At 38.4% G+C, this 13,552-nt stretch overlaps 1 protein-coding gene across 3 annotated transcripts in view; it reads left to right on the forward strand.

Annotated features, from left to right (window-relative positions):
• GPCPD1 (glycerophosphocholine phosphodiesterase 1) overlaps positions 1-13,552 on the forward strand; it is a 60,359-nt gene that overhangs the window by 1,281 nt on the left and 45,526 nt on the right. For 2 of the 3 annotated variants that reach the window (XM_057529145.1, XM_057529146.1), the window contains exons 2-4: positions 4,423-4,499; positions 7,714-7,810; positions 12,355-12,439. In XM_057529145.1, coding sequence (XP_057385128.1) covers positions 4,451-4,499; positions 7,714-7,810; positions 12,355-12,439 — 231 coding nt within the window. In that variant the 5' untranslated portion in view covers positions 4,423-4,450. Of the gene's footprint in view, positions 1-4,422; positions 4,500-7,713; positions 7,811-12,354; positions 12,440-13,552 lie in introns of those variants that run through there. The other variant, XM_028168910.2, reaches the window with a different exon arrangement.

Consider the following 13,552-nt stretch of genomic DNA (forward strand, 5'->3'; position numbering starts at 1 on the left):
ATTTGATATGTACAAAAAGTAAGTTGATGAATCAAATCTTTTTGTATAACTTAACCAGGAAAAATAAATGAAATGCATATGAAAATAATATCAAGATGAAATGGAAAAAATTTGGAATAGTTTTATGGCATTGTTTAGAAGGTGATTAAAGAATTAACCGGCCTAATGAAATCTCCAGAACTGCTTTCTTAATAAAAATCCATTAATGTCTGTGTACATTTGATTAAAATACTGGCTCAAAATATACTGGGGTCTGAATAGTGGGGTCATAATGATCCTCCAACAGGATGAGCAGGAATTAACTCAGGAAAATACAGGCATTTCATATAGTCAGTTAGGCTGTTGGAGCCTAGGAAAGAGCAAGGAGAATTGGAAACAGCTTTTTTCTTTGAAAAAGTATTTGAAGGAAAACAGTGAAATTTTTTTGGCTAGAAAAAAAACACATTTTAGCTGAAAATATCTGTGACTTCAGTTTAGCTCTAAAGTAAATGTTCCTGTACCTTTGTTTGCTTAAATCTCCCTTTTGTTCCCCAAGCTGGCAAACCAGTAAAGGAATGTGTTGGGATAGTTTATTTGACAAAAAGAATAGAGTAAAACTTATTTCAGGTAGTGTGAACTCTGAAATATTTTTTAAATGTAAATTACAATGTCATTTTGCAAATTACGTTGAGTCCTTAAAAAAGTTAAAGTAGTGTAAAATGCTACTCAAAGTCCCAGATGAGAATGCTGTTCAATGCTTATCTTCAAAAAGCACAAAGTGGAGGTTATGTTTAAAAACCAGACCAAACCAAAAACCTGTCTCAGAAAGTCTGTATGTGAGGTTATAGGTAAATTGGTTAAATTACATATGCAGTCAGCTCATGTATGTAAAAATGACTAGCATTTTTCATCTTATTCTTGTTGTATGTATATCTAGAAGACCTCCCCCATCCAAGTTGAGATTTTCTTTGCTTGTTTGGAAGAAGAGGAAGTGTTGGTTGTATAAATTTTTCATTCCACAACAGAACAGTATTTTACTTTGGTGGTAGCAGGGTGCCAAAATTGTACGCTTCAATTCTGCACCAGAATTTTGGCCCCTGTCCACGATCAAGTAAACTATTGTAGGAGCAGCTCTGCAGGCTCTTATTTGGTACGGTATTAAATTTGGGCAATGCGGGGAATGGAAATTAACCAGATTATATGATTTAAGGCAATCCAAGTTGGAGATGATGCTTTGTTGACACCTGGGGAGGTTGGGGGGGGGGTAATTTTGTGCTTGTGTATGTAGCTTTGGTGTAGTAAATACTGGATACTGCAGCTGGTTCCAGTCAAGTTACTATAGCCACTTTTACAAGCAACCTTAAGAATGAGAAGCTCAATTTTAATCAGTTGATTTCCTTTTCATTAAATTTACATGTTTCACATTTAACGCAGTAGAACTTTAGAGATAATTTTGTACTAGGTGTTGATTTTAATACATAGGAATAATTACATCTGATTTCCCTAAAATTGGTTAAAATAGTTACTTAAAATTGATCAACAAATAACTGAACACCAACTTTTAATTATGTAGATGAGATTGTTCTTAGTAACTGTGGCAGTAAACACTGGGTGAAAGTACAGGTTATATGTTGAGATGGTGGTGGGTTATTCAGCAATTTGCTGGATGATGGGGCTTTTTGCTATGTCTCAAAATTAATTCAGTAACTTAAAAAGCCAAGCTTTTTTGCTAGCCTTAAGGTTTCTTCTTGATATGATTGATATAGATAAATTAAATGTAAGATTGCAGTGCTTCAATGAATCATTTTATTTATTAGGAAAGGAAATAGTCTTATTATCTTAGGGTTATACTCAGATTCATATCAGATGTCATATTAAAAGAACTATTAAGATATTTGGGTTATATAGGTAAAAGGTGAGGTAACAATCTAGAACTAATTTTAGATTTGGAACATTCTTTGGCCATGCTACAACTGGATGTATATGCTTTAAATAGATCATGTTCACTCTTAGACACAGAAAGTAGATTAAGGTATCAAAGACAGGTGTTTTTTCCTCCAGTGTGGAATCTTGGGTTTTCTCACTGAAATGGTAGAGTCGCCAGATATGGAATTCTTTAGCCAAGTGACATGAAACCACATTGACTGGTGGTCTTGCTTAGTATATATACTGTATTTACATTTTGTAATTGATGTAGATGGGATGATGCATAGTTTATAGCTAACATTAGCTATAAACTATGATCTTCATTGCAGCCCCCCTGTGGTTAGATATTAGAGATTCCTCATCCTCAGCCCTCTTGATATTTGGAGCTGGACAATTATTTGTGGAGAGCTGTTCTGTGCATTGTATGGTGTTGAGCAGCACTCCTGGCTTCTACCCACTAGATGCCAGGAGCATCAGCCACAGTTGTGGCAACCAAAAATGTCTCCTGACATTGCCAAATATCCTTTAGAGGACAAAATTGCCTCCAGTGGCAACTGCTGCTATCGATCTATCTGCCTTGACTTGGAAGCGTGGTTAACTGTGGGTTTTAGTGTTCATTAAATGACCATTGCAGAGTTGTACATGTGTTCACAGGGAGGGGAACATAGCGAAAATGGAAGAAAGAATAGCAAGGAAAGGTACTTGAGGATTTTTTTTGAATAAAATAATGTGTAAATGAAGATAAGCAATTTCAGCTGGTAAATTAAAGGAAATGATGTAAAGACATCATTGGAATTATTTTAGGAACATTGATGGATTGGGGGTACAAAAGTTTTTTTGGAGGTGTTGGAGAAGTTATGTACAATATGATGTGGCCTTGTGTGGAGTACGTGTTCTTTCTATATTTAAATTCTACAAACTGCATGAGAATTGATGTACATTAAAATTTTTTAAAAATTTCCTATCTTGGGACTTCCCTGGTGGTCCAGTGGTTAGGACTCTGTGCTTCCACTGTAGGGGGCATGGGGTTCCATCCCTGGTTGGAGAACTAAGTTCCTGCGTGCCGCGGCCAAAAATAAATAAATAAATAAAATTAAAAAAAAATTTAAAATTTCCTATCTTTTCTTAAGTACTTAAATTAAGGGACAGTAAGGTGAATAGGTTGGTTAGGCTGGGAAAAACAGTGAAGAAATGAAAAGTAAGCTGGAGAGAAAATGTGGATAAGGAATAAAGGACATCAAAGACTTAGGGATTTAGATTTCTATAAGTAATGGAAGTGATTCCAAGCCAGGAATGTGAGGGATATTCTAATTGACATAAAATGTATTGTTGAGAAGCCAAAATATAAGTAGGAGACAGGGTTTTTAATGAAGTTTAAACTTAGAAAGAAAAGCATGTGTGTAAGAGCAATTAAAATCTACAGGGTTTGATAATGTTGGCTTGGCCAAAAAGTTCGTTCGGTTAAGGAATATGTTGTTCAATAAAGTTCTTGGTGAAAATGAAAAATGGCAGACTTCCTGCTGGCACAGTGGTTAAGAATCCGCCTGCCAATGCGGGGGACATGGGTTCGAGCCCTGGTCCAGGAAGATCCCACATGCCGCAGAGCAACTAAGCCTGTGTGCCACAACTACTGAAGCCCGCACGCCTAGAGCCTGTGCTCCGCAACAAGAGAAGCCACCGCAGTGAGAAGCCTGCACACCGCAGTGAAGAGTAGCCCCCGCTCCCAGCAACTAGAGAAAGCTCGCGCGCAGCAATGAAGACCCAATGCAGCCAAAAATGAATATATTAAAAAAAAAAAAGAAAAATGGCTACTTAAAACCGAACGAACTTTTTGGCCAACCCAAAAGATTGCAGAGTTGAGACTCTAAATTCAAGTCTGCAGAACTACAGTAATGATGGGCCTGTGGTTAATAAAGAGAAACTTGAAAAGAGTGATTTGTGAGGGGGAAGGGGTTTTTGTTATTGTTTTTTTTAAGCCATTGGTTAGGTCACTTAGAAGCAGGTTCTCAAACTTGTTTCAGAACGTAACTAGTTTGTTTCAGTGGGTGGTACTGAAGTTCTTTGGTTGTTTTCTTGTTATTAAAATTGGAACCTTCTTAATTAAAGTAGAAATGCTCTCTACAGCCAAGTTTTTTTCTGTCTCTAGTTGTTGGTGTGTGTGTTTCCCTCCACTGTAAACATGAGCCTGGTCAGGAAAGATAGGTTGAGTTCAGAACAGCCGCTTATTAGAGGAGAAGGTATATGACAAGATAATCTTGAATTCTTAAAAAAAGTTTGGGCACACTTGTTTTGCAGATTTTTCTGGTCCATACATTCTTACAGAATAGGTTTGTAACACTAGGTCCTAAAACTTGCTAGGTACTTCCTAAATAATTCAGTCTCTTTATATAAGATCTCTGAAATCTTTTGCTCACAGTTGAGATTCATTTTTGTTTTTGTGTTTTTTAACTTGTTTCTTGGTGGTAGCTATCTAGAGCTGATATTCATGTACTATAAATGACATCTTTTTCTTTCTAGCACGACATCCTAAAATAAATCCATCAGAATGACACCTTCTCAAGTTACCTTTGAAATAAGAGGAGCTCTTTTACCAGGTATTGTAAAACTTTACTTTTAAACATTTAAAAAAAATAAATAAATGAGCGTTTTTCTTATCTGGATTATCTTAAATATAGAGTTGTTACTAGAGTGAGCCTAATTATTAGATGAAAGTATCTTTAGGACATGCCTGATAACAGGAATGTGCTTGGAGCATAACAAATTCAAGAAAACAAAGTTTCCCAAACAGTAAATGTCTTAGTCTCATGTTTTCCAGGAAAGCTGTGAATTTTGCACAGGACAGATAATTGAACTGTGATTTTTTTTTTTTTTTTTTTTGGCTGTACTGTGCAGCTTGTGGTATCTTAGTTCCCTGACTAGGGACTGAACCTGGGCCCTCGTCAGTAAGAGCGTGCAGTCCTAACCACTGGACCGCCAGGGAATTCTCTGAGCTATGATTTTTAAGTCATGAAAATGAAGGAAATTTTTCTAGTGTTGAGAAGTTGGTGAAATATTTGGCGAAGGTAAATTTGTTCCTTACTTGTACATCTTTTTTTTTAAGCTTTATTGTATTTTCTGCTGTCTACTGAAGCAGTGTGAAATAATTTTAGTGTAAGGTAGCATGTCAAAACAGTATCACACCTTGCTACTTCCCTGGTGGTCCAGTGGTTAAGACTCCTCCCTTCTGCTGCAGGGGACACGGGTTCGATCCCTGGTTGGGGAACGAAGATCCCACATGCCGCACAGTGCGGCCCAAAAAACAAAAAAACCCCAAAAAACAGTATCACACCTGGGTTAAAAAATTCCTTGTTTAATACACTCTGGCTATGCTGGCCAGTTCCTCAAATCTTTTGCATTCCTTTCCTCCTTTAGGGGTTTCTCAAATTGTTTCCTTTGTTTAGATCTGTGCCCCCACCCGCCACCCCCCTAACTCTCCTTATCCCAACTTCCCGTATTCAACTAGGTTAAGGTCCCTGTGAAATTCAGGGTTCTTTTTTGTAGTACCTCTTATGAATTTTATGGAGTTATTTGAGTAATTTTTCTTGTGGACAGATTGTAAGCTCTATGAAAAAAAATGTGACTTTGTCTTATTCGTGCTGAATTCCTGTACCTAGCACAGTGCCTGGCTCAGAGCAGGGGTAAGTATGTGTTCGAACAATGAATGAATGATTCATTCTGTATGTCAAGCATCTTTGATACAGCATCCATCACAGCACCTGACGGTGTGTGTTTGTCCAAGTTCAGATTCTTAGCCAAGATGATTTTGTACAGCTCCACCTCTGGGCAAGATCCTGCAGATTGAAGATTGCTAGTCGATGGGGTTGCTCCCTTGGGTCTAGTACTCACCTCTTGTCCTGTGTGTAACCTCTTCTGTGGAGAGAAGACTGCAGACCTATATCATACTTTTGTGCATAGGCAGTTTAAGCTAGAAGGAGCTGGCCACATCAGGCAAATGTGGTGACCACAGAATTAGCCACAGAAGGGTCAGCTTGACAAGGTGGAACTCCTTCTCAAGGACTAGTGGCAGATGTGAATGTAGGTGAATCTGTAGGTGGGAAGGAAAGGAGGTAGGGGGACAGGGAGGGGTTGTTGGGGTGGATTCTCACCTCCCCTCCAGATCTCATGTCACCTTGATTTCCTCCCCAAAGCAAGGAGGAAGTGTTCTCTGCTGAAAGTGGAGAGACTGCAGAGAGAAGTGAAGTAAGAGGGAACAAGTAAAAAGAATATGTGGGGGTGCTATTTGCAGATTCCTTTAGTTAGCATTCAGGTCTTTATAATCTTCTATAAATGAAATCCAATTAAAGAAAGAGGTCTGTTCTGGTAAAAAGTTTCCCTTTTTTTCTCATAGAAGCCATATTCAAAGGCAATCAGCAGAAAGAGACATTGCAGGAGGGAATTGGTAAAATGCAGGAGCACTTATATAGAAGGAAAGTAACCACAGATTGTCCAAGTTTCACTTTTTCCATGTGGGATACATGTTCTTTGCAGAGCAGAGAATAGCTGCTATTTTGAATGGGGATAAGAAATAACTGACTCCATGAGAAAGGTTAATGAGAATCTCCTTTACAAAGGAAGTGTAACCGGCCTGAATCAGTGATTTGATGGTAATCTGTACTTTGAGCTGCATATGCTGTGCATATGCAGAGCAACATATATGATCTTGAGAATAAATATTTGTGCTTTGTATTTAGCAATAGTGTTTATCTTTTTTTTTTTTTTTTTAATCCGAAGAGGTAGTGATAACCTAAGTTAATTGCAAAAAAAAAATCTGGTTACTTTAAAGGATTGGTGAATATTTTAACATGAAATCTTTATACGTAACCACCGTATGCTTTTACAGACATGTGTTTAGAACCCTGAAAACTCCTGAATGACTACCACACTTGGGATTTTAGTTAAGTTTTAGACAGTCCAAACATATAAAATGCCATGCAGGTGGCTAAAGCCAATTAGAACTCTAGTCTTACTATAGTAGTGCCCAGAGCTTGGAAACCAAGCTACTCTCAGAGTGTGGAGGAGTTTGTCCTGAAGTTTGTTCATTTGGGCTCAGTTCCTTGTTTTTTCTTTATGGATTTTAGTTATAGTAATTCAGAATGTGTTGATATGTAAGTTAAAGATATCTGCATACTTATATTCAAGAAGATGTAGACTTTTGCTAAATATATGGAAATTAGCAAACATAGGTGATGGCTATATGTTGGTTTGTATGTTGATTGCAAGTGTTCAGATGAAGTGTGATAGTCTTTATTTTAGTAAGGAATACGAGATTTTTGGCTAGTTTTTCACTAGTCTTTGTTCTGGGGACTTTTTTTTCTTTGGTTGTTGTTACATTGCTCATGTCCCATTGATAATTTTCTTGATCTTTAGCTTCTTGGTAGCTACTGTTTGAGTTCCTGGAATATATCAGGTACTGGTTCTGTAGGATACTTATATGCTCCTTTAAATTGGAAGCTGCCTTGAAGGCAAGGACTGCCATTTGATCACCTTGTCTTCTTGGTGCTCATTATTGGCTCAGTAAGTAGTTGAAAAATGAAGAAAAGTCTGTCCCTATACATCCTTCCTTTTCTCTGCTTTTGGTTCTGTAGAGGTGGGTCAGGTTAATAACGCAGGTGCTAGTGTGAGTGGCACCTGGGTCCAAACCCGTTTCTCCGCTGAAGCTCTTCCATCTCCACAGAAAGGGACTCTGCATCCCATTAAATTAGTGCAGTTTCCTAAAACTAAAATGAGATGTTCCTACTTAACCCACTATAACTCGTTACGTTTCTTTAGGAGAGGTTTTTGCAATATGTGGAAGCTCTGATGCTTTGGGAAACTGGAATCCTCAAAATGCTGTGGCTCTTCTTACAGAGAACGAGACAGGTGAAAGGTAAGCATGGACATGTCATAATACTGAATAATTGTGACATTCAGATTATAAACTTGGGGGTTTCTAAGATACCTTGGTATATTTTTCTTTTAATTTTTATCAAACTTATCACATATGTATAAAGAATGAAATCATTTTACAAAGTTTGCTGTGAATAAACAAGTTCCTCTGTTTCTCAGTTTCCACCTCGCAAAAAGTCATTTTCAACTCTTGTCTGTTGGCTGGTTCTTTTGATGCTTAATACCGTATTTCTAAACAGGCTTATATTGTTATTTCTTATTTTAAAAAACTTTTTAAGGCATTTTTTGGCTTCTCAGTACTATTCTTGATAAAAGATCTAATTTTTGCTTTAGCCTATGAAATAATTTTCTTGAGACATATATTCTTTTAAAAGTAGCAGAGAGTGGAACACATCCTTAGAAATTTTAGCTAATGTAATGAAATGAGTTTACTACTGACATTAAATGCAGCACTAAACTTAGCATGGGTGTGTTGGTGCATTGGAGTGGGGAAAGGAGGATCTGGGTGCCAGTTTCAGTTCCGCAGTTAGCTGTGATCTTGGGCAGATCTTATATCTCTAAACCTTGGTTCCTTTATCTGCATGGTAAAGGCATTAGGATAGAATCAGTGTTGTCAACAAAGGTGGTCCTTCTCTGTGTGGATATTTTGAGGTGTTATGGATTGTCAAGATGTATGTGTGGGGGTAAAGGAAAGATGAGGAGATTCTAAATAGTATACAAGTACATGCAGTGCCCCCAGGGAGAAACATCAGATTAGATGATTATTAAGCAGTGCTACTAAAAATGTGGCCTGGGGACTCAGTGCTAGACAAAAAACATTTTTTTATCAGTGCACGATGTGAGAAATACAAAAATTGAGAGCAAGCATTTAGAAATGTTTATGGCAGTTTGACATTGCTGGGATACCCATGCATGTCATGGACTTACCTCATTGAACTGGGTACATCATAGACCAGAAGTATTGGTCACGGGACAAGTAGGGTAACACAAAGAAGTAAACAGAAACTGGTCCTTCACAGCAGACAGTTTGAGGAGCACTGATGGCAAAGCAGAGGGAAATAACAAGGAAAGTAAAACAATACCATAATGTAAACTCAGGAAAAGAAAACAAAAAACATACATAGAACACCTGTTTCTCTATTTGTCATTAGTGTGACACATTTTCTCAGCCAATTCTCTTCTGTTTTTATAAGTTAAGTTCTGTTGACAAATGATAATTGGGATCACAGGAAAACGAGATGTTTATTCTCTTCTAGTGGCTATTTTTTCCTTGATTTGTGGATTAGTCACTCCCGTCTGAAGTGAAACCTCATGTCTTTCTAAACTTGTTTACCTCTGCTCTGAACTCTTGAGCTGCCCTGTTACCTGTCTTAAGTCCATTCTAGCCAACCTGGTCAAAGTGATGTGAACAGAATGAGAACAGTTAACTTCTTAATTTTAAGGAAGCAGCCATTTTGACATTGCTGTACAATGAAGTATAATTGATTCATATATGGCAGATAAACAGTGCTTCACAAAGAGAAAGGAAGTAGATGACACAGGTGATATAAGTAGTTGATACAAGATGATACAAAAGGTAAACAAATCTGTTTGCCTGTAAACAACAGTCTTGTGGGTGTTTTTGGTTGGTTGGTTTGTTTTTGGCAGCGTGCTGGATCTTAGTTCCCGGACCAGGGATTGAACCCTTCCCCCTGCAGTGGAAGCTCAGAGTCCTAACCACTGGACCACCAGGGAATTACCCAGTTTTGTGTTTTAGAACTGTGTTTCTTTGGGATTTCAGTGTACTCTGCATTTAAGTCCTCTGTTCCTCCTTTTCAGAGTCTCTTAAGTCTCTCTGTACCTACAGGTTTGTGGTGACAAGAGCTCTGTTGGAATTTTTTTCTTACAAACAATTTGAAGGTTGTGGTGTTATTTCCTAATAATGCAGAAAATGTGGGTCACTTATGATTTTATTTGCCCTTCTTGAAGATTTTATGGTATTTTTGTGGGGAGGATATGAGGGCAATTCAAAATCAGACAGGTGCACTAAACCTTCTCACTGCCCCTCTTTCCTGGTTTTTCTTGAGTTTCATCAGGTTACGTTCATTCTTGACGTCACTGAACAGTTCTGGTTCATTTTTTTTTTAAGTAATTTTATTTATTTATTCATTCATTCATTCATGGCTGCATTGGGTATTTGTTGCTGCACTCGGGCTTTCTCTCTAGTTGCGCTGAGCCGGGGCTACTCTTTGTTGTGGTGCGGTGGCTTCTCTTGTTGTGGAGCGTGGGCTCTAGGCCCGTGGGCTCAGCACTTGTGGCTCGTGGGCTCTAGAGCGCAGGCTCAGTAATTGTGGCGCACAGGCTTAGTTGCTCCGCGGCACGTGGGATCTTCCCGGACCAGGGATCGAACCCGCGTCCCCTGCATTGGCAGGCGGATTCTTAACCACTGTTCCACCAGGGAAGTCCCTCTGGTTCATTTATAACTTTGCTATGTTTGCTTAGGGAAGTAAAGTAAAAAGACTCATTTTATTGCTCTCACCATCTTATCTTTTCGTTTGGTGGTTCTGAACCAGGGGAGCACATTGGAATCACTTTAAAAAATGATTTAAAAAGCACTTTAACTGGTTTAAAGCACTTTAAAAAAGGGGGCTTTTAAAAAAATGCCTAGACCCTGCTCCTGTAAGATTGATAAATAGTGCACGAGAGAGGGGCCTCAGCACATTTTTAAAGCTTCCCACTAATTCTTCTGTGCACATCTGGGGCTAGTTTCACATACTCTGGCTGGTTTTATTGGTGAAATAATACTGGAAATTTGCCTTTTTTTTTTTTTTTGGTAGCAGAGATGGGAAATAAATTTCATCTCAGAGTTGGTAGAATCTGCCTGGAGCCCTGTGTTGAAAAGGATTCTGAGGCTTATCAGGGAGAAGTAGTCAGGGCACATGTTCCGAGCATTTAGGCTGTCCTTGTTGTGCAGCAGTGTTTCTCAACCAATCACATATGTCCAATTTATCAAACTCCACGAGACCAAGCTGCACCCCAGATCTATGAAACCAGAGTTTCCCAGGGTGGAGCCAGGGCATATGTATTTTATTATTACCAGGTTAATCTGATTGTTGAAGCTAGGACCAGGGGTGACAGCTGGTTGTGGATATTTTGTTAGAAATCAGAATTGAGTCAGAGTGAGGATAACGCCCTGAGTCTGTCTTGGCAGAGCCAGGTGGGGAGCAGTGCTAGCCATCTGGTATCATGGAAGAATATTTGGAGCTGCCGTTTAGTCACTGAACTATTCATGCTGAATTAATGTTTGGGTAATGGTCTATGACATGGGCTCTTAAACTTGTGTTCATCATCAGAGTCACCTGGACGCTTGTTAAATTACAGAGTGCTTGGGCCCTCCCCCAGAGTTTCTAATTCAGTAGGTCTAGATGTGGCCTGAGATTTTTTTTTTTAATTTATTTTGGGCTGTATTAGGTTTTCGTTGCTGCATGCAGGCTTTCTTTAGTTGCGTTGAGCGGGAGCTACTCTTTGTTGCGGTGCGCAGGCTTCTTATTGCGGTGGCTTCTCTTGTTGTGGAGCACGGGCTCTAGGCGCGTGGGTTTCAGTAGTTGTGGCATGTGGGCTCTAGAGCGCAGGCTCAGTAGTTGTGGCACATGGACTTAGTTGTTTCGCGGCATGTGGGATCTTCCCGGACCAGGGCTCGAACCCATGTCCCCTGCATTGGTAGGCAGATTCTTAACCCCTGCGCAACCAGGGAAGCCCTGGCCTGAGATTTTGCATTTCTAACAAGCTCCCAGTTGATACTGATGGTCCTGGGACCACACTTTGAATATCATTGGCCTATGATTTGAAGCTAAAAATCAGTTATAATCATGAATTGTAGTGAATTCTTTCACTGTTGAGTCCAAGCTTTAGAATTAGCATTAGAATATGTAGAATGACATAGTTCAGAGGAAGACGTTGAGTAAGATACAAGTACAAGTAAGATGCAGACACTGATTGCTTGGCTAGGGAAATAGCCAGAGGCTGGGCAGGACAGAATAAGGGACGGTTGGGAACAGGCATTTAAGTTAGTGGCCTTGGCCTGAAAGCCTCTTAGCAGCCATGTAACATCCCTAGCTAAGTGGAAAGTTAGAGAAGATTCAGAGGTCTGCACTGCTTGCCTTTTCTGTTTGGAATACTACTTCTCCTGGTTCTTTGTATGGCTCATCATTTAGGTCTCAACTCAGACAGTTCTTTCTTGTTGAGGTCTCCCTCCAAAACTTGTTACCTCAGAAAGGTCAGCTAGCCCTTCCTATGTATGCTGTTTGCTTATATATTTGTCTATCCACATAAGCAAGCAATCTCCTTGAAGATGGAGCTCTTTCTGCCTTATTCATCACTGTGTTCCCAGTACCTGGTTCAGATAGGCCTGGAGTAAAATTTTGTGTAGGAATAAATAAATGGTATTGATCACAGACCTTACTTGAGGGGTTTTATGAATTAATGAAGACCTTATGCATTTTAGTTTGATACTGATGCTGCTGCTTTAATTCTTTTTTCTCACAGCATGTTATGGAAAGCAACCATTGTACTTAGTAGAGGAGTATCAGTTCAGTACCGCTACTTCAAAGGGTGCTTTTTAGAACCAAAGGTATGTTTTCTTTATCTAGTTTCCAGTTTCTTTAGAAGACTTCTTTCAAAAGCAACTAACTTAAGTTTGGAAACATTAAAAATAAAATGAGTTTGTTTAGATCAAATAAGGAAAAAAGAACTCTAGATTAATAATATTTTAGTACCAAAAAGAAAGGAAGTAGCCTCTTCAGAGGCAAATAGTGTGTGCAATGGAATTTTTAAAAGACTAATAGTAAGTATGTTCTGCAATATTCTTATCATGAAATTGGTTTTAATGATAAGTGTTCTTGATAGGTGTGCATTTTCTGTAACTTTTGTAAACTAGTTAGTAACCAGTAGTAAGGGTTTTTCTTTTTGTTTCATTTTTTTAATTCGTCTGTGGTATAGATATATTTAGAGGTGTATATAGCCAGCTTTAAGTAACTTTGAAAAAATTATTTCAACGCAGCCATCTCTTAGTGGCTGCATTAACTCCTATCAAAACTGAAGTCATTCCTTTTAGATTTTTTTCAGTGATAGTGTTGACAGACCAGGATCTTTTCTGAAGGCCTTTGGAATATCAGTTAGATCTAAATCTGCTTGCTCACAATGATTTATTTATTATTTTGGGAACGTTTTCATATTTAGAAAAAGAAAGTTGATTCTTTATTTTAAAGATACTTATTTGCTGAAAGGATTCTTTTCCTTCAGATTTTTACCTTTGAGCACACTTTGGGCTGCATGTGAACAAGGGCTTAGGGAGGAGTCTAGGAAGCAAACATGGATTAGATCTTTTTAAAAATTTATTTCCCTTTGGGGTCCTTGAATACTTGTTACATGTTAAAAAAAAAAATGCAAGCAGCCACTGTTATCTCAGTCTCTTAGCCACCATTATAAAAGAGAGAAAAACTGACAAACCCACTTCAGCTGTCTTTTGCACCTATTACGTTTCTTATTCCAAGAATATATTGTGAATATACTCAGTAATTAAAATTAAATTACATTACAGTTGATCATTATGTTGGCTTATCTTGACAATAGTCTCACTTTAATGACTAAGGAAAAGATCATTTATTTGGCATAGGGGTTGTGCATTGTGGCAAAGTTCTTTAGTATAAAGTGAACATTTGTGCATAGTTATGTAGATCATAGC

The sequence above is a fragment of the Balaenoptera acutorostrata genome, chromosome 15, assembly GCF_949987535.1.
Source record: "Balaenoptera acutorostrata chromosome 15, mBalAcu1.1, whole genome shotgun sequence".
NCBI lineage: Eukaryota > Metazoa > Chordata > Mammalia > Artiodactyla > Balaenopteridae > Balaenoptera > Balaenoptera acutorostrata.